The sequence below is a fragment of the Harpia harpyja genome, chromosome 5 (assembly GCF_026419915.1).
Source record: "Harpia harpyja isolate bHarHar1 chromosome 5, bHarHar1 primary haplotype, whole genome shotgun sequence".
NCBI lineage: Eukaryota > Metazoa > Chordata > Aves > Accipitriformes > Accipitridae > Harpia > Harpia harpyja.
This window is the reverse complement of record NC_068944.1, coordinates 29200615-29222196: the sequence shown is the minus strand read 5'-3', so window position 1 is coordinate 29222196 and position 21582 is coordinate 29200615. Positions and strand designations below refer to the sequence as shown.

Below are 21582 nucleotides of genomic sequence, written 5' to 3'. Positions count from 1 at the left end.
AAATTATGCAAGAAATAAATATCTGCACATTTCATAATGGCATTCCCTCGTGTTGCTTGCAACCTAGAGGGGAATAACACTTCTTACTCTTGTAATCAAAAAGAAATAGATTAAAAATCAGTTATGATCAGAGTGGTTTTGACCAGTTTAATTATAAGGCTGGGAATTTTAAAAATTGGAAAGTGAAGTTTTCTCTGATTTTGCTGCTTAGGCGTTTTAAGTGAGGCAGGTAGAGGGCAGTAGGTGCTAACATTCAGGGTATCTTCTCCATTGTACCGGTGCTGGGCAAATCACTTGACTGGTCTTCAGCCCGGATTGTAGGTAACCTGATTTTACATCGAAATAGACTGGCAGCACTCACTCAATCTGTTAACGCAATTCAACAGTGGGAGTTGTAACATCTTAGACTGCTAAAAGTGGGCCTTCTGGTAGGACTTTAGAATCAGCAATGAAAATAGTGCAGGCATTGACTTGGGGGTTCTCCATGCAGGCGAACTTTAAAGCTGACAACTGATTTTGCCTAACACAACTGAGATATTTAGTGTCTTGTGCAGATTTTGGGTTTCACTTTTAAAATAAATGAAGTGACAAGCATTATTTGTCATGAAAACGAATCTCTGGAAGAACAGATTCATTTCCTCTAGAAGGAAAAGAACCATAGGAGGACTACTATATGAACAAAGTTTAATTAATATATAATTGTATTTAATCGATGCAGTATAATTAGAATCAGTGCTTAAGAGTTCATTTTAATGGCTGTTGGGCTATTTGTAGTCTCTAAATTAATGTCTGCTTTATGAGCAAAAATCCAACACAGATCAGTTCTCAAAAAGACTCGTTTGTTTTCCTCTAGTGATTTTTGTGCGGTTCCAAGGAGCAAAAACAGAAAACCAGCAAATTGACAAGTGGTAAAAACTCCTGTAATACCTCCTAAACACTTGGCATTTCCAGCCTGTGGCATGGAAGAATGGTCTGGTGTTAGCATGTGGCTTAGAGTACTGCAGATCAATCCCTTGCTCTCAGTACACTTTCTAGGTAACTTTGGAAGTCACAGAGGTCATTGTGTTTGTTTATTTTTTGCTGCACACAGAGCCTGATACTTTTAATATTCAGCAAGTCTGTTCTTCCTTTTCCTTGGAAATGTATCTAAGCACCGGTCAGTCTCCTGTGGTTGGAGGCATGTGTATCAGCTCAACAGGAAAGGTCAACAGCACCCTGTATGACACCCTGGTATGTAGGGCATGCCCCCAGAGCAGGAGGACATCACTATGCCCCTTCAGCAAAGGAGGGAAACACGCCCTCCCATGTTTAAGGTGTCCTGCATGTGCTCTAATGACAAAACTTAGGTTCAAAAAAGAGCATTGCTCTGACATCTCCCTCTAGCGTGGTCCCTGAAAGCACAAGCAAAGGGGAAACATTTCATTTGTGGCACCTGGAGGAGCTTAGATATAAACAGGCTGCTTCACTGCTCAGCACTGCCAGGGTTTAGGGGTCCTTAGCATGACCAGAAGGCAGCTTTTAAGTGTGCAAAGAATCTGAATGGCAGAAACCAGTATAGTAAACACTTTGTGTGCCCGGGGGTCAAGAACTGAGAATGATTTCACTGGTTGTCTGATGCACCCCCCCTGTTGAGAGCAGTGCAAGATAAAGAACACGGCTTTACTCTTCCCTTGTCTGCCTGCCACCAGTGGGCCATGTCAGTAAGCTGGTGGATGTACTTATTGAGGGTGTCCAGACTCTCAAGTATTTTCAACTGGGGCCTTTATTTTAGCGTCTTTGTTGTTGCACATAACAGCAGCAATGCTGGATGAGGCCAGAGCTGTCTCACTCAGTATCCTAGCAGCAAAGTGAAACCTCCTCACGTGACTTTCCCAAACTCCAGCAGTTTGTGTTTCAGGGACTTCCTGTGCCAGAGGTGGTTTCTGTTTGCTTATCAACCCCCAAGGGATTTCCCATGTCTCAGCTTGTTCGGTTGTCCCCTGAATCCATGTGAAGTTTTAGCAGCCGTAACATCCCCTGGCAAAGAGTTGCCGAGTTTCCTTTCCCAGTTGCATGGAGAGCTGCTTCCTCATGTTTGTTTTGAACCTGCCATCTGCCTGCTTCATGTGATGCCCCCGGCCTTGTGTTAGAAGAGGCAGCAGTCAGTTCTGATTCACCCCTTCCATGTCACTTATGATTTTACAGATCTCTATCATCTCCTCTGGATCATTGCTTTGCCAGGTTTCATAGCTGTTGCTCCTTGTAAGCCGGTCTATACTTTCAGTCCACCACCTTACTCTCTTTTGTTCTTCTCCAGTTCTGTACAGAAGTGGAAGGATCAGCATTGCGTGTAATATTTAAGATGCAAGTGTCTGTATATACAGAAACACAATGGTTTCCTTTTGTTTTTCCTCTAGTTTTCAATTTGCTTTCTCTAATTTGTGAGCACAGAGATGATGTTTACACAGAAGTTTTATCACTCCAGAATCTCATTCCTGAGTAGCAATGTGCTCAGAATTCAGTTCAGAGTCCACCACTTTTGAGTTTAAATTAAGTTTTCCCCTGAAAGCTTCCTAGCATCACTTTGCATAAATTGCACTTCGTATGTCATTTTATTAGCAACTTACTCTTGTAAAAAGTTCTTTAGCTTCCATCATTTCTACCCCAGATAACTCAATGTCATCAGCAAACATTGTCATTTCTCTGGTTGGTCCCTTTCTCGGGTGATTTTAAGAACAGGTTGAAGAGCATGGGTGTCCTCAACATGAGGCAGCAGGACTCCACTGGTGACTTCCTTCCATGGTGAGAACTGACTGTTCTCTCTCATATTCCTATGCTCTGTTTCCCGTCTTTTAAACATTTGCTTTTCTAAATCTGTGCAAAGGTGTTCCCTCTAATTCTGTGCCTGTTAACAACTTGCAAGATTTCTTAAGAAAACTTATCAAATACCTTTTAGAAAGCCAAATAGACAATGTATCTGAGTATAAAAAAAAGTCCTCCACAGTGCAAGCCCTGAAAGAAAGTAGGAGGCAGTCGAGAGACTTGTTATTGTTGCTCATCTGAACTATTCAGTCACTTGTGACAAATCTTGGTATTCTGCTGCTGACGGTTCAGTAGCAGCTGGGCAGAGGAGGGCTCTGAGGATGTGGATTTACAGCAGGTTTATGCTGATCCATGCGTGAGCTTCCCCAGAAGGGGACTTCTCCTTGCCCCCACTGTTGTTCCCAGCCACACGTCTTCATCTGCACAACTAATGTGGCTGATCTGAGCTGATATGGTTGAAAATCAGCCTATTAAGTAAGATGAGAATTTTTAGCTGAATCGGGACTGTGATGTGTCTTGACCCCGTGATGCAGCTGCTCTAGTGCTGGCACAAGGGAGGAGGAAGAGCACATCACTACAGCAGCAGCAAGAGCTGGGCTGTCTGGTTTTGCCAGGTATTGAACAGTTTAAGCCAATCATGAAACCAAACCCTAAGGAAAGTTGTGTGTCTGTAGCTTGTCTAAAGTCGTATTTTTAGCGAAGATTATTTGGGTGTTGAGTATGAGTAGGTGGTTGCATGATGCCATTTGTTTTCCGGCAAAGAAATAATCGTCCACGTTGCATTAATAGAATTGGTGTGTTCTTTTCTCAGAAATGAGAATTAAAAATTGAGGGATTTCTTTATGACTTTCTGTCTGTGTGGCTTTCTCCTGTGATCAATAAGCCTAGCTTCCCTTATTCCAGTCAGTTTGTTACTATGTTTAACTTAAGTTTGGTGCTATACCATAGCAACCGATGGTGTTTCCATTTTTTCTGTGATCCTGGGAGCTAGTTATCTGTAATCCAAGGGACAAGAAGTATTGTTGAAAGTAAGGACATTACTGATATGTTTGTATGAACAGAAGAAATCTGAAACTCTGAGCTGTTTGCAGCTCTGCCGTTCCAGAGTCTCTGGCTGTACACCTAATTAACCATCCATTTAAAAATACTGGCCACTCCTTTCACTCCCTGCCAGCAACATCAAGATGTAAAATTAATTTTTCTGAAGATATTCTTCTCATATACTTGCAATAATTGGACCTAGCCTTTATATTGTAAACAATCCAAAGTATACAAATCATTTTAATTATAGCAATAGGTCAATATGTTAGTGATGCCCAAAAGTTCTTGGGGGGGGTGGATGCTCAATTATCACATTTTCTTTTTTAGATCCCTCAGAAGGCAGGAAATTCAGTCCTGTCAAATTGGTTTTTTACTCTTCACTAATTATTTAAGTAATAGCAATTGGTGTGGCTTTAGTCCAAAATAATTTCTAATCTGAAGAGAATTTTCCCACATTTCCTTTGTGTTTCTTTTCACATTCTTTAATTAGATTTCATATAATGAGTTGTGTCTATTATAAATAAATACTAATAATAAGCTAAACAGAAATATGCCTTTTCCCCTTAATCCATGGAAATATGTGAAGACCTTATCCCTGTGGTTAGCAAGAAGCCAATAACAAGTTTTGTTGACAATCAGATACAATATTGTGTTCTGTGAGAAGAAAAATGTCTCATCATGAGTGCTCAATTCAGTAGAAATTAGTAATTTACATGTGCATAAAAGCACCGTATTAGGACTATGTCACTTAGTACTTGCTGAAGGTAACTTGGTCAGTAATTCACATGCTGATTCACGTCAGGCACGCAGGATTAATTTTTAATGCCTGGTAAAGAATACAGTTCACTGGGGAAGAATAAACAAGGTGGGTTTTTTCAGTCATTAAAAAATATTTCAAATCACTTGGTGCTAAGGACTCTCTCAGAATTCCTTTTTCACCTTTGCAGAAGACACATTAATCTTACCCTCAGTGTGGGGTATCGTCATCCCTACCAGTATTAGTACACACCCATGGTTTGCAAACTGGGACTGGGTAGACTTGTCTCTTAAATGAGTCTGCCAGTCATGAACATGGCTGCAATTTCAGCTGTAAATTCTACTTCCCCTTGCTGCTCTTGGCATGGCACATCCTACAGGAAGATTACTTAGCTTGTTGTCTGAAGGCTGCTATGTAAATAGTAGTTGTGTGCTATATGGTCACGTTCTTCTCATAGGTCTCCATAAAACTGCACCTGCAGATTTTAGGGATGCAAATTGTACCTAGGTACCAGCTTTTGGTATGTACGTATGGTCCTTCGCAAGCAGCAGCAGTATATTTTGTGGGCAGAAAATGCTTGTGGGTACAAAACCTGCAGGTGTGGCTTTAAAGCCCATTTGACAATTTACCCTCTGTGCATGAAAAAGGTGCGCTCTACCTGAGCCTGCTTAGACTCTGCCCGAGTGATCGAATTGATACAGTGCATCATTTATGCTTCGGCATTGGGGTACTTTGCAGATTCTGGGTACTGCATACCACCTCGCTGCTGTTATTTTCAGTCTCTGTTTAATTAAAAGGAAACATTTAACCATGTTTTCAGTGACGTATGTGAGTTCAGTTCTCACAATGATTTCTCCAACTGAACGTGCTTCATCACCCCTGCTGCTTTCCACTTTTGAGCACCGCCAATATCCAAGTTGGCGTAGCAAGGATGGCACACAGAGGGAGGCACGACGGGCATTTCTAAAGTAAGCAAAAGGCTCCTGCCAAAGCAGAGTACAGTGCTGTTTGTGAAGCTTGGAGCATCAGGGTGCTCCACCTGCAGCAAAGGAGACAGTTGCAATTAGCCACAGTATGTGCAATATACACTCAGTTGTTATTCAGCTGGCTGAAGTTAGTGGTAGGGCAGATTACAAGCTTGAGCTGCAGGTTTGGCTTTAAAGACATTAAGCATACAAGAATATTTTTTTTTGCAAAAACTTAAATGTGTTCTCATATCGTGGTGGTGAATCCTTTACAGACTGGCCTTCAGAGTTAGTTTTGGGGTTTTGGGGAGGTGGTCTCACAAGATCTTGAGTAAATAACTACTGTCAGTTCTCTCTTACGTGAATTTTCTTTTACTTCTACCCATAAATTTTTGTATCCTTTTTTTTTCCTACTCAACTACCTTGTCAGTATGGAGAATACAGTTTGAATTTTCTGATGTTCAGGGAACACTTTCAGAGAACATGACTAAAAAGTTTTTGTATGTCTCTTGAACTTCTCTTGTTGAGGGTTGGTTGTGCATCATTATAGGCTCTTGTAAGGAGTTCCTTAAAATATCACCAATTTAGTACTGTTTTGGAAAAAAAAACAAAACCAAAAAAACCCCAAACCAAACAGTACTACACCTGTGTATGCAGAAAGTCAGGTATAGATGTTTAATAGGGCTATAAAGTATGTTTACCCGAGAACCTTGTTTCTTTATAACAATAAAAACTGAGCGTCCATAATCTTTTCTTAGAATGGAGAAACAGTGGGAAGAAGAGGTTTTACAGAGCTCTTGACATCAAAAATTGACTCAAATTGCAATAAGCAAATAAGTAGCCTTACTTGGTAATATAACCTCCTTTGGTAACATTTCAGTAACGTAATCATCAATGACAAACATAAAAACTGTATATTCTCTAATAATTCACATTCACATATCAGAAATTTAGATTAAATACTCTTGTCAAACTATCCAAATCCATTTGAGAACTGAATCTGTAGCAGTGGTTGAGCTTCCCACCCCTCTTCTCTCTCCCCAATTTCTTTTGAGTAGCACAAACCTGAACCCTTGTGCATCTTGGATTCATATTATATTCTCAGTCATGGATGACCTTTTACAAATGACTTCCAATAACTACAGCTGAATTCAAGCACAAGAGTTGGTCGCGAAAGGTCATACTCTACTTACACAAAACGTAGATAAATTTGTACTCCCTACAGCAACTGATTGCTGTAGGTTTTTGTTTTGTATCTGACCAATCTTAATTCAGAGCCATGCATTAGGAAAGGTTATGTCCTAGCTTTGTTTCTCTTTGCCTTTCTCCTCCTAGTTTTCCTTCGCTATAGAATTAGCCTGTTTAGAGAATTTTTTGAGTTTTCCAGGTGTTAAAGTTCTGTTTCAAAGGGATCCTATTTTACCTTTTCCTTTTCCCCTCTGTTCTTTACTAGTGGATTAATTCCAGATTCTCCTGCATGTAATCTTCCTTGTAAACGTGAGTAGTGTCTTTCTGTAAGTGTCACATTCTCATTGGGGAATATTTTACTTCCAAATGGAGTAATTCCAGAGAAGTTATTTGAGGCCAGTGTGCTAAGAGCATGCCTTAGAGTGGCACATTTAGACCTTAAACAGAGAAACATGGCAGATTCAAACACGTACAGTTTATTTATGTAGGCATAACTCAGAATGAGTAGTAAATTGAAAGAATATTTGCTCTCGTCACCACTGGTCACTTCCTGGCCTTATGTTGTATAGACAATTCATCTCCTTTTTATTTCTGAAATACAGAAACTGTAGACTAAGGCTTCCCATGGAGACTTTGCTGTGGGACTCTACTTTGTAATTAGTGCCAAGAAGCTGGATTTTTCCACCCCTGTTTGGGCTTGCTGCATACTCATCTTGCACACACCACTGCTTCTGATTCACACCAGAGAAGCTTTGTAGCTCAGCTGTTTGCGGTGCAGTTCTCCTAGCAGGTGAGTCAAAATAAGCTTCTGTGGGCATAACCCTGTCAGAGCTCGTGAGCTGCTTCCCGTTGGTTACTGGTGCCTTCATATGCCATTTCCAGGGTTTCTAATTAAGATTATATGGGGATAGCGTGCTTCAGAGCTGGATATCAACTCATCTTCACTATAAGTGAAAAACGAACAGCTGACCTTCTTTAGGATATGCCACATTGGATGGTCATGACTCCATGTGGCTTTGCCTCAACATGGTTAATCTGACTGCAAATTTCAACTGCAGTCACATTCCTTGTCTGGGTGGGGGCAACCATATGTTCTTAATACAGACAGAAACCAAGCAGGAACCAAAATCAAAGCCAAACCACTGCAATGTTTCAGCCCTACTGTGAGTGTGATGCAAAGCTTCAGCTGCCTAAGACCATAACAGGGTGTATTAAAGAGATAGCTGTATGTCCACGGCTTTATTTCTGTGTGGGGTCTGAGTATGTAGATTCAAGCTCCAGTTGCTCTCCTTGGTCTTTTCCATCATGACAGCTCTTACTGTGCTGTTCTTAGAGTAAATGCCAGATAGTTTTCCTTCAGCAGAAAAAAATCAGGGTCAACCATCCCTCATTTAACACATACTAAGGACCTTGATACAGGAAACTGCAGTGGACCAGCTGATGGGTGGAAACATCTTCTTTTGTGTCAAAGCCCAGAAACCTATTTTGTGGAAGATAACTGCATAAGCAATTGAGCTTGACACTGGAGCGTAGTCAAAAAGGCATTTTAACAGATTATGTGACCTATCCTCTAGACGATCATAATATAAAGCACCATAAAGCACAATACATAGCGAGCAACACGAAAGTGGAGGCTGGTGGTCTATGTGATTTCAAATGAAAAAGCAATGGCCCTTGCAGTGTGAGAACTGAGGCAGTTTCTACCTTAGGATTTGGATCACGTTGTGATAGAGTTTGAGGAAATGCATCTGCTAAGCCATAATTAACTGATCTTTGCCTGCCTAATTGCAGATGAGTAGGAATCCACGATTTGCTCCATTCAGTTCCTCTAAGAAAGCAGGAATCTGAAAAAGTCATGAAGTAGTTGGATAAAAGGAAAAAGCATTCAAAGCGGTTGCATAGTGAGCTGTAAAGCAAAATTGAAACAAACTATTCTTGTTGTTAGATACAGGATGAATGCCAAATAGGCATTGAAAATATACACTATGTTCAACTGGAAACTGTCCAAACCATATCAATATTGTGTTGATGTTAAAACCAAATATGCTGTCTGGCATGTTTCCATTATCTCAAATCTTCCATCCTTAAAGGAAAACGGTGACAAATTTTTGCTTTCCCTTTTCCCAGATATATAAAGCACAACCTTCTAGAAGAAAACTGGCAAACAAGCCTGCCTACTAACTCTAGTGGGCATCCTGGCAATTCTGTCTCATTTGAAAATACTTATCAATGCTGATGAGGTAGAGGACAGGTAAAACTTCAAATTTTTAATTAATTTATATTCTAACATCTGCTTGCCATGAGTACAGTTACACAATGTTAGTCAATGCAGGATTTGGTCCAGGAGTGGATTTGAGTTACACCCCCACCTCCTTTTTACGCACAACAGAATTAATGAATGAGGGCCCTCAGTCCTATTAAGACTCAAGTTTCTTTGTCAGTCCAATTTTTTTTTTCCTTTGGGGTCTCTTCATGTTACGACTTTGTTAGGTGGAAACCGAATGGTCTATGGTAATCAACACAAGAGATTGGGCTACTCTGAGCTTTCATAAATGTTTAGTTTCCCAGGGTCCTTTGAACCTCCCAGGGAACAGTTCTGCATCACTATTAGAGACTGACAATTAAAGGTCTGTTTTCATATCAAGAGTAATCACAAAAAATTAGCTAGGGAGACCTTGGAATGCTGTGAGAGTTTCAGTGTTTTGAGATGGCCAACTTTCCTTCATTTGCTTCAATCAGTATCAACTTGGTTTTCTTTTTATGTTTCCTACTGCCAGGGCAACTTACGAGTTGGCGTTGTGACAACTGAGAAGGATTATGCAATACCGTGAAGATGTGATTAATACATTGTAGGCCACTGTAATCATATTCAGTTGCATAATTATGACAGAGGTGCAAAAGTAAGCTAAACTAGGTTTTGCAGGCAATGCTATAAATGAGCAGTTTCAGTTTTACGAATTCCTTCTTAGAAGGAGGAGGAAATGCTGTGTGTATCTGCAGGAGCTGTGTTGCTTACAGATCTCGGAGATTCTGTGGATAATTTATAGGAAATGTATGTTCTGTCCTAAATATTTTAATCTTTGTGTGCCAAGTTACAGGCTTTCACAGAAGATAATCTGTTAGTGTCACACCTTCTCTGTTGTAAGTCTGAAAAACAAATCTGAGTGTTTCTTCCTCAGGCTCTGGTGCCATGGGAAATTGCTGCAGAAGTTTGTCATGAACGAGTGCTTTGGTTTCCTTTCACTTCTCAGAATGTGCTCTGGTAGATTAGGAAGCCAGTAATGGAAGTGAGGTGGATCATACCAAATAGGTTGCATATGAGTTTATTTAGGTCTATAAAAATAAAGTAAAATCCACAGCTGTTAGTGTTTCTGTCACGAACTGGAAAAAACAAAATTAAACTGAGATTAGAATATCGAATTCCCTTTTCAAAACTGGTTTCTTATTAGTGCCATTCCCACATGCAGTTAACTGAATATGGCTGTTTCAGAGCAAGGCTGAGGGTCCCCTTTACCTCCTGGGATTCTCCCGAATTTTCTCAGTCTGCTTGGAAACCCTCAGACACTTGGGAACAGGGAGACAGACCCAGAATTTCTGTTTGTCCCCTGCCTTGCTGTCATGCCACAAATAGTAGTAGGATTATCTGAAGACTTAAGGAAACAAACAACTTTTTATTCCAAAGCCTTCATTTTATTGATGTTGATGATGGTTGCTAAAAGTATAAATTGGGATTTGATTTTTGGGAGGAAAAAAAAGAAAAAAAGAAATCCTTTGTTGCTAGGACTTGTAGCAGTCACGTCACGAAAATTGGCAGATCTGTGTATTTAAGGGATTTTACACTAATTAAATGCAGTAGTAGTGTTTTGCCTTTTGAAATGAAATCTTTTTTTTCTTCTGCTACATACTTAGGGAACAAACATGCTGTCAAAATCCTTAATGTATCCAACTATTTGAACATAAGAAACAGCATCAAGCTGTTATTTGTTCTGTTGGAGTGTACTCATATTTCCAATCTGAATCTTTTGTACCTGGTGATCTTAATTATATTTGAGCTGGAAGTAGTTTAACATTAAAAGGAATTACAGCAGATTAATCTGTAAACCTGCACAAATATCACATTCCTTTGTACAGAGGTAAGCAGGGCATAGTGTGCATAATTACGTGTTGTTCTCTGTGTAGGTTGTGTGTGTAAGGCTGAGGAGTCAGTGTTGCAGTTCCTCGTGACAGCATCAATTATGGCATGCTCTCGTGTCTTGCAATGGTCAGTTACATTAGAAAACATACATTGTTCCTCTCAGTAAGGTAATCTTCCTTATAATAAGAACAAGCAAGCAAAAAAAAAAAAAAATTAAAACCCCAACTTGCCCTGGAAACAGGAATTGGTATACTAATTAGCGTATGAAAATACAGAGAAATCTTTTCAAGAATGTTTGCTGTAATTTTTTTTTCCTAAAGTGATATAGCTTGAGGTCAACCCAAGAAGGCCATTTATCTCAACCTTCCAACCATCCATTACACTTTTTGCAACTGGAGAGACAAAAGAAAATCACCAAAAATTAATTGGGGAGGTCTGTTTCTCCAGTCCTGATGCAAAACCGTCCTTGGAATCCAGTTGTACCAGTTTAGCCTCAGTTAGAGCGGCAGGAGGGCAAAGCCTCAGCAAGTAAGAATTGTAGTTTGTATTGGTAAATACATCTTTTGACCCAAAGTATCAGTGAAGTGCAGTTGTCTATGATTAAGGCCTTTTGATTTGCTTGTGTTTTCAAGGCTGGTCAGATGGCACTATTGAGCCCATTTAGGAACAGTTTGCCAGATGACAGGTAAATAAAAGAAGTTTCAGGAGAAATATAGGAGAAGAGCAAGCCATCCACGTGCAGTCTGAGTTGCAGAAGATGTGTCTCTTGGACTACACTGGCTACCTGCTGGGCAGCTTCCGTATAAATTTCCAGATGGCAGTAAATTTCCCAGTTAGTTTGATGTTCATGCATCCATTCATCTTGCATAAGCTGCTACCTCATTGCAGTGGCTCTGGAAAAACTGTCATAAATTTTGAATTTAGCATGTGTAGCTCTACCGGTAATGAAACTTCCGGCAAGTCTCAAGAATTACCTGCATTTCGTGAGACGAACGCAGGTGTTGCTGGTGGGACTGGCTGACATGTTCTGACAGTTCTGGTTTTATCAGTGTCCCATTGCCTCATGTCCTTTGAATTTGGAGCACTCTCTCTAGCGGAGCCTCTTGAATCCCTCTAGTGAATGCTGATGGTCACCACAAGTGATCACAAGGCACCTAAACAGAAACATCCTTCTCGAAATCGAGGGTGCCATAAATAAAACAGAGATTAGTGTTAGTCATTGTAAGAGAATTCTGGGGAATTTTTTCTTTTTTTTTTTTTAAAGCAGGACAAAATTCTGGCTACTTTCAATGACAAAGCCTTCTACTGCCTTACTGTTAACCATCAGCTGGAAACTGAACCCCCTTTCAGTGCTGTAGGTGTTTTTCATGTTTTTTCACTGCTTTTTGTAGCTTTTCTCCTAAAACAAAAGTACAGTACGCACCAGGACTTTGCAGGCTTCCCCATATAATGGTGCCAATGTATTTCCACCCTAATTTGCAGCATTTCTGTTATTACAGACCTTGGTCTCTTCTAAGCACAACTGCTGACTATGCCAAATTCACGTAGTTGTTCTGTGATGAGGACAAAGATCATCTAGCGAATAAATGGAGAACACAGTATTCAATTTGCTGGTGACCTTGAATTTGATCTCCTATCCTTAACAGCCTAGTGAATCTCTGTCCTGTTTAACCCATGTCATCATTACTGGTATATCATACAGACTACTTCTGCAACTGCCTTTTCCTTGATACTGTAGTATTTAAATTGCCAAAAGAAAGAACTAAGAGTGAACAACGAAAGAACTACCATAAATTCTTCTTCACCTCTTCCTTAGCATTGTCAGGAATGGCCACAAAGGTCTTTCCCAGTCTTTCTGTTCATTTTCATATTTGTCTGAGGTAGAAACCACAAGTTTGATTGATAATGCAATTTGCATCTTGAGGCATCACTGGAAATACAATGGCATGAAAGGCTACTCTGGCGGAGCACACTTTTCCCCCAGGGCTGACTTTAGAAACTCATTGATGTCACTTCCTTCCTCAGTCAGCAAGTGAATTTTCACTAATTCTCAAGACCAGCTATCCATGCTGTCAACAGAAAGTTATTAAAATTCCTTTAAAGTGAATCAAAATAGCCTAAAAACAAATGTACTGGGAAACAGGAAAGCATCAGTATTCAAAGTCCACAAACCTTTGAGCAAAATAGTGTTGATCTAACCAGAGATTTCAAACACTCTGCTTTCCTAGCAACTTGTATATCATTAGAGAATGCTAAAAACACATAACTCCTTTAATCTTCTATTACCAACAATCTATTTGGTTAAAATATTAGTTACAAGAATAAATTCTATTCTCCCAAAGATGAACTCAGTGAATAAGGGAATACATTTTGAGAAGTCTCCCCTAAATGATAGTTGGGGCAGGGGGTATAGCCAAAAAAGCATAATTTTTATATTTAGCAAATAAAAACACAACACAAGCATGCAGGAAATAATTACCATAAGAGACAATCTTATAATATAGCCTAAAGTGATTATCTTTATCTGAATTATCTATAATGCTTTCATTGAGGAGTATTCTCAGGGACAAGTAGGGAAGATTATTTTCCTTTAGTTAATAGAGCCTTTATACTGTATTTTAACACTCAAAATATTTTCATCTCATTTTAAAAATTCTATCTTGTGCCACACATATCAGCATGAAAAAATACTGTTGGAGTATCATTTCCAGTGCTGGAGGTGGCAGCCACCTGTGCTAGGCAGGCTCCCCTGAGAGTTAATAGTGATACTGACAGGTCGCAAACAGTGTCCTATCATTATTACTTAAAAAAAACCTCTGGGTACATGTAGCCTAGCTGGATAGGTAAGTGTGAAATTCCTGACTTTCCCCAATACATGTGGATGGTCTCCAGTAGCAAAGGGATGGTAATTGATACCAGCTGCCCTTTTGACAACTAGTGCATGGGAACAGTAAATGAGGCAAAATTACTGTCCCTTTTGATCTAAAAGGAAAGAATAGGTTTGAGGTGTCATTGCTGCTGGGATCCCAGACGGCTGTAGAAAAGCAATGTTCTGTCTAGGCTTTGATCATGTCTTCAGGAGCACACTGAAGGACATTGCAGAAGGCAGCCAGAATAAGGAAGCAAGACCATAATTCAACTTGCCACTTTGTGGATATTATCAGGATAGAATTTCTCCCTTGAGCCAGCTGGTGCATAACCTCAGTCTTGACACAGGCATGTAATTTTATTTTAGGGTAATGGCAGAAGCTGCTTTTCTCCTCCAATGGTCAAATCATGAGCTGGATGCTACCAGTCTCTCGGGCGTGTACACATGGCAGCACTACGTATTACAACATTAAAATGCCTCATAGCACATATTTGAAATTTGTTGTCTTCACTTTGAATATTGTAATTTCTTGTGGGGTTCCAGGTTAGCAAGATTGGCTACCTATCTCAATCTTCTTTTTATCACATCTGGATTAAGAGAGGCTTGTGTTTCTTTTACTTTAGGTGGATTTCCATTTTGAAGTTTCAAGTCATTTGTACCTGTTAAATTCTGTTTCTTAATTATAAGGTTTGATTACTTTTTTCTGAATTAACAGGTTTTTGTTCTGTATGTACATGATCATATTCATTAAAATATGTACAAACTAATTATTTCCTTTCTCTTTCAGAGTCTGGAGAAAAATTGCAACAACAGATTATTAATCAGGTATTTTGACACTTTCATATTTTTTGTTACTGAATTTTTCATGTAGAAGAATTGTAGCAATTAAAGGGGAGAACTTCACGGGACAGGCTAATATTAACTATATATGTGTGCTAAGGACCACATATCAGACAACTGCCTGGCTCTGCAGATGTGTTGAACTCACAAGACTAGCCATCATTTTGATTTAAACCTAAGATTTGCCATTTAAGTAATTTAGTTCATCTGCTCCTCAATGTGTTGATGGTGAGGACAAAGCCTAGAGGTAATTTGTTCATTGGTATCAAATTTTGTAGCATAGAATTATGGGTTTTTTAAAAAAAATAGTAGTATCTCTCCTGTTTGCTAGTATTCCTTTGAAACAACAGAAAGCCATTGATACGAAATACATGCACAGGACATGTAAGCGGTGGCTTTCCATGTTGTTGAGGTTTTCATTTCTGCCATGAATTTTCATTGAGGCTTCACTAAACTGTAACATTGCTTGTGCAGGCGTTTTGTGTCTTGTCTTTATTACTGTATCAGTTAGGAGCAATTATTTAGAAAAAAAACCCTTTATACATTGCCATTTAGCATTTCAGCATCAGGAAAAGGAGATAGGAACTGTACTGAAAATAATTTTCCCCTAACCAGAAAGAGAGGAGGAAACCCAGAGTTTGCTTTCCTAAATTACATGCTCTTCCGGATTGAAAGAACCTGACTTGTACAGAAGCATCGTGCTGCTTCTCATTCTTGGCTTCTTGTCCTCTTACTGAATGCTGTTATCCAGATGACATATAAATGGGTATCTGGTTTGATCGTGAGATTTATTCTGAAAAGTCACTTAAAAAGCAGTCATTAAAATATTTGTATTCCAGCAGTTACCCTCCCTTAAGTAGTTTTCATTCCAAGCTATAAATTGAGGCATTGGCATCATTACCTCACTGTTATCTGTGAATTGATCATCTAGATGGAGGACTAACCTGCCAGGTGACTGACCACCTAAGGCAGCCTGGTTTTGGTCTAACAGCATTTCCCCTGCCATGGCAGAGCATGGCACAGATGTCAATGTGTCACTTCCAGTGGCCTGAGCTGGCACCGCTCCTGACCAAGTAAGCCCTTGCGCATCTGGAAGCTTATGGGAAGCCTGGTCCTGTGACAGCAAATAATATCCAGAGTTGTTACAACCTTCCTATTATCTTGAGAAATTGATGGGTGAATATACTTCGCCAAGAATATGGCATTACATAAGCAAAAGAAAATCTTCACTTTTTCTAAGTAAGTGTAGAAATATTTTGAAACTTAATGGAAGTTCTGTGCTTTGACTGAGAGTTTATATTCTAAACCAAGTCTAATTAACTTTTATCAACTAAACTGCATTTTAAAATTAGCCTGAAATGTCTCGCAAAACCACTTTTGGGAGTCCTTATTGACCAGAAGAGGGGGCAGTTGTATTTTTAAAACACAACTTGAGGCTGCATTGACAGGGCTGTGAATGGCTGATTGGAGATCTAATTCTGCACATTCTCTGTGTGACAAAATCAGCTCTGTGGATGACATTGCCCTTTTCTGAGGAAAAGTGTATTGCGATAAAAAGGACATTTGTCACAGTTGCAAAAGGTAGATTAGGTGCCATATTTCCTGTATCCAGTCTTGGTCTCTTCCTGCATGCCACTGCTTTCCCCTCCTCGAATTACTCACCTGTTCTGTCTCTCTGCAGTTAACTTAAGAACATCTAATTTTGCAGGAAAATTGCATTGTCTTGATATGTGGAGAGCGTATCTAAATAAAGCTGTAAAAAGTTGATTTGGGGACAAATGGTAGACATTCACTTTCAAATGGATACTAGTGAAGCTCATGATGCCCCATTCCATACAAACTTCCTTTGGACTTCCAAGAAATGGAAGAATGTTTCAAATTAGAAATCAATTTCATTTTCAAGTCTATAATTTAGGCCACAATTGCAGAGGCACTGCATATTTGGTTTGTAGTAATATTACTTCAATAAAAAGATTTGAAGTGGGGTTGATCCTAATGGAGTATCTCCCATAGAAGGATTCTGTTTATTTTCAATACTGAACTTGAAATTTTATATGCACGATAAGATACTTGTCTGGCTGAAGATCCTGTAGTCCTGCTCAAGTCAGTGCAACAACACTGAGCTAAACTGGCTGCCAGAAATCTAAGTGAGGGAGAAGTGACTATGCAGAAGATGAATGATGTTACAACTTGACAGGAGCAGGAGTGCAAAGGAGCAAATAGCAGGAAATGTCTTGTTGAGAGGTGACTGAAACAGAGAGGGGATGGGGAAATGATAAAGCTGCTGTCCTAGTGATCTCCTGCTAGGTAAACCCCTCACTATTTGTAGGTATCTGGGACCTCTCACATCGTGAAGACCACGGTTGTTTCTGTGGGATTCATAGCTCTTTCTAAAGCCTAAGCAAAGTTTGGCAAAATATGACATAGATAAAACACAAAGGTAGTATCTGCTTCCAGAAACCTTTGACTACAGTTATCATCTTCACTGGCTCTTGTTCCCTTTGATCACAAGGCATTTGCTGGTTTTCTTTGAGCACCTTTTTTGTCATTTATGTGTATAGGTATGCATGTTCATTTAACAGCAGTGGCCATCTACCACTCTGCTTGAGCAGAGATATCCAGAAATGTCAACTGCTTTTCTGTACCTGTTTTTAACCACCTTTGCAACTTCAGGGTAAATCCTGGTACCAATGTACAGCCTGATTAGCTGTAGCATGTTAACTACTGCTAAGGGAAATGCAAGGAAACAAGAACAAACCTTGTGCTTTTAACTATGTAACAGTCTTGGATAAAAAACACATTACAGACTGCCAATCAAAATGTGTCTGAAGGCGATCCTTTGTGTTTCATCCTTACCACTCAGATTTGTCTGTGTTGTGGTCTTAATGTATACTCTTACATGTGGTTTTGCCCAGTGCCTCTCAGACGCTCTGAAGGACTAACGAGATTATGCGTACTTGCGTTTAGAAGCTGAAGTTGTTTGCACAGTCAGACTTTTGGGTTAAACTCCCAGCTGTATTTGAGCTCAGACTTGTGCCTGTCCCTTCTGCAGTGAAGCTGCAGGTTGGGTCAGGAGGCTGGTGAGAGTGCTCCACAATAGCTGTCCCACTGTTCTGTCCCTGAGGGGCTCTTTCCTCAAGGCAGACTGTCTTGCAGTGGCATATCCATCTCTTAGTCTTTTAACATCTCTGTCAGGGAGCATTTCCCTTTCAGCACATGGGGTTGGGGAAACAGGAACACAGAAAGGACTGTGATGAAGCAATATACTTGCTAGAGCTAGGCTTGGACCAGCTCTGATGTACTGTCAGTATGTGTACACCTTCTGCCAAATTAAAGAGGTGAAAGAAAACTCAAAGCTCTGTTAAATGACAGTGTAAGTTTGTTGCAAAGACGGTGTTGGGGAATGACTTGTGACCTGAAGGATGCTTCAGGTACACACATGGTGTAATAAACCTATATTAATATGATCAAAAACTTCACAGTTCAGTCCAAACTCCTTGGTTTTCCTTGTGCACTGCTGTAGTTTACTTTAGTACTCTCCTCTGTCCCCTTCATCCTCTCACATGACCTAGCTAGGAAAAGTTCAGTCCATGTATGCCAGCTTCCAAGTGCTGCTACTTTGAGGTTATCTAATAGGTATGTCCCTTGCTCCTGTTATCCCAGGTTGGGGTCATATTCCTCAGTCTTACTTACTTTGTTCCCCCCAAAAAAGTTTGAAAATCTTCAAGAGAGCTAATGCATTTAGCCCACTAAACAAACAAGTATTATTTCACTTGCATGTGCTTCATAGAATCACATAATGGTTGAGGTTGGAAGGCACCTCTGGAGTTCGCCTAGTCTAACCCCCTTACTCAAAGCAGGGTCAGCTAGACAGGTTGCCCAGGATCATGTCCGGCTGGATTTTGAGTACCTCCAAGAACGGAGACTCCACAGCCTCTGGGCAACCTGTGCCAGTGCTTGATACTCACACAGTAGAAAAGTATTTTCTTACATTTAGATGGAATTCCTTGTGTTTCAGTTAGTGCCCACTGCCTCTCATCCTGTCAGTGGACATCACTGAGAGGAGTCTGGCTCCATCTTCTTTACTCCCCCACCTCCCCCCATCAGGTATTTATATACATTGATAAGATCCCCCGAGCGTTCTCTTCTCCAGGCTGAACAGTCCCAGCTCTTTCAGCCACTGCTTGTATGTCATATGCTCCTATCCCTTAAATATCTTTGTGGCCCTTCACTGGACTCACTCCAGTATGTCTATGTCCATGTCCATTTATACACTGGACTCATTCCAGTATGCCCATATCCCCTGTACTGGGAAGCCCAGAAAGGGACACAGCACTCCCAGTGTGTCTCACCAGGTCTGAGCAAAGGTGAAGGATCACCTCTCCTCATCTGCTGGAAATGCTCTGCCTAATGTAGTCCAGGAGGCTGTTGGCCTTTTTTGCCATGAGGGCACATTGCTGGCTCACAGTCAGCTTGTTCTCCACGACCTGCAGGTCCTTTCCTACAAAGCTGCTTTCCACCTGTCCAGCCCCCAGCCTGTACTGGTGCCTGGGGTTGTTCTTCCCCAGGCGCAGGACTTTGTGTTCTCCTTTTTGTCAAATTTCATGAAGTTCCAGTTTACCTATTTCTCAAGGCTGTTGAGGTCCCTCTGAATGGCAGCATAACCCTCTGTATCAGCTGCTCCTCCCAGTTTTGTATTGTCTGCAAACTTGGTGAGGGTACCCTCTGCCCCATCATCCAGGTCAGCAATGAAGATGTGAAAGTTTTGGACCCACCATCGACCCTGGGGCACTAGTGATTGGCCTCCAGCTGGATTTTGTGCACAACCGTTTAAGCTTAAGCAGTTCAGCCAGTTTTCAGTCCAACTCACTGAACTCTTATTTAGCCTGTACTTTATGAGGACCTTATGGGAGACAGTGCCAAAAGCCTTACTGAATTTGAGATAAACAACATCCAGTACTCTCCCCTCACCCACTGAGCCAGTCATCTCATCGTACAGGGCTATCAGACTGGTCAGGCATGATTTCCCCTTCATAAATCTATGCAGCACGAAGTCCAGCTGGAGTCCAGTCACCAGTGGAGTACCCCAGGGGTCACAGCTGAATAAAATAACTGTTTAACTTCTTCATTACATACCAGGATGATGGGACAGATTGTACCCTTAGCAAGTTGTCAGAGGATACAAAACTGGGAGGAGTAGTTGAGACACCAGATGGGTGTGCCACCATTCAGAGGGACCTCAACAAGGAGAAATGGACAAACAGGAACCTCATGAAGTTCAGCAAAGTGAAATGCACCTGGGGAGGAATAATCCCCTGCTCTGTCATGCTCCCAGGAACTAAGGTGAAGCTGACCAGCCTGTAGTTTCCTTGATGCTCGTACTAGCCCTCCCTGAAGATAGGAGTGACATTCGCTTTCTTCTAGTCCTCAGAAACCTTCCCCCATCACCACGACCTTTCAAAGATAATCAAGAATAGGCTCACAGTGAGATCCTCCAGCTCCCATGGGTGCATCCCATCAGGTCCTATGGACTTGTTTATGTCCAGTTTCTTTAAATATTCCCTAATCTGATCCTCCTCCACCAGGGGAAGTCTTTCTTGCTCCAGACTTCCCCATAGGTCTCAGAGACATGGGACTGCTGAAGCCCAAGGCAACGAAGGCATCAAGCATCTCAGCCTTTTCCATGTCGTCTATCACCAGGTCCCTACCCCATTCAGTAGTGGGCCTACATTTTCCCTAGTCTTCCTTTTGCTGTGGATAGACCTGTGGAAGCCTTTTTTGTTGCCTTTCACATCCATCCCAGGTGGGTTTTGACTTTCCTAACCCCATTCGTGCATGATCAGACAGTGTCTCTATATTCCCCCAAGTCACCTGTCCCAGCTGCCACCTCTGGTATGCTTCCTTTTTATGTTTTGGGGGTTCTTTTCAGAAGCTCCTTTTTCACACATGCAGACCCCTGCTACCTTTGCTTGATTTCCTCCTCATGGGGCTGAACCGTTCTTGAGTTTGGAGGAGGTGGTCCTTGAACTTCACCCAGATGTCCTGGACCCCTCTCCTCTCCAGGGCCGTATGCCATGAGTTTACTCTAAGCAGGTCCCTGAACACCCTAAAGTCTGCTCTCCTGAAGCCCTGGGTTATGATCCTGCTTTTTGCCTTTATCCCTTTTTTCAGGATCCCAAACTCCACCTTCTTATGGCAACTGCCGTCAACCTGACCTTCACATCTCCAACCAGTCCTTTGATGTTTGTAAGTGTGAAGTCCGGCAGCCAACCTCTCATTGTTGGCCTTTGATCACTTTCGTTAGGAATTTGTCATCAATGCACTCCCCAAACCTGGATTGCTTGTGTCCTGCTCTGCTGCTCCTCCAGCAGATATTGGGGTGGTTAAATTCCCCTGTGAAGACCAGAGTCTGTGAATGTGAGGCTGCTTTCAGTTGTCTGCAGAAGACCTCATCTGCTACTTCTTCCTAGTCAGGGGCTCTTGTCACAGACACCCACCACAGTGTTAGCCATGTTGGTCTGTCCTCTAGTCGTGACCTACAAGCTCTCCACTGACTCTCATCTGTCCATAGCCAGAGCTCCATGTATCCCCACTGCTCTCTGACTGAAAGGGTGACTCCCAGCCTTGCTGTCCCAGCCTGCCCTTCCTGAAGAGCCTGTATCCCTCCATGGCAGCTCTCCAGCCCTGTGAGCTGTCCTACTGTGTCTCTGTGATCCCAGTGAGACTGCACAAAGACCTCTAATTCCTCCTCTTTGCTCCCTGTCCACCATGCAATAGTGTACAGACACTGTGGAGAGGCACCCAGCTATGCTGGTTTCCCAGAGAAGGTATGAGAGCTTCCCCCATCATGCTGTCCTGCAGGTACTTACGTGTTTACAGGCATATGCTTGAGGTGGGCACCTCTGAGCCCTGGCTGGTTGACTATGAGATCCCTCCTGCTCCCTCTGCACATTTTGTTTACCAGTAAGCAGAAGCTGCATTTTTT

The 21582-nt window shown here is 41.3% G+C and overlaps 1 protein-coding gene across 3 annotated transcripts in view; it reads left to right on the top strand.

Annotated features, from left to right (window-relative positions):
* Positions 1 to 21582, top strand: part of CHST9 (carbohydrate sulfotransferase 9) — a 96811-nt gene that overhangs the window by 59776 nt on the left and 15453 nt on the right. For all 3 annotated transcript variants that reach the window (XM_052788316.1, XM_052788319.1, XM_052788318.1), the window contains one exon: positions 14545 to 14582. In XM_052788316.1, coding sequence (XP_052644276.1) covers positions 14545 to 14582 — 38 coding nt within the window. The remainder of the gene's footprint in view (positions 1 to 14544; positions 14583 to 21582) is intronic.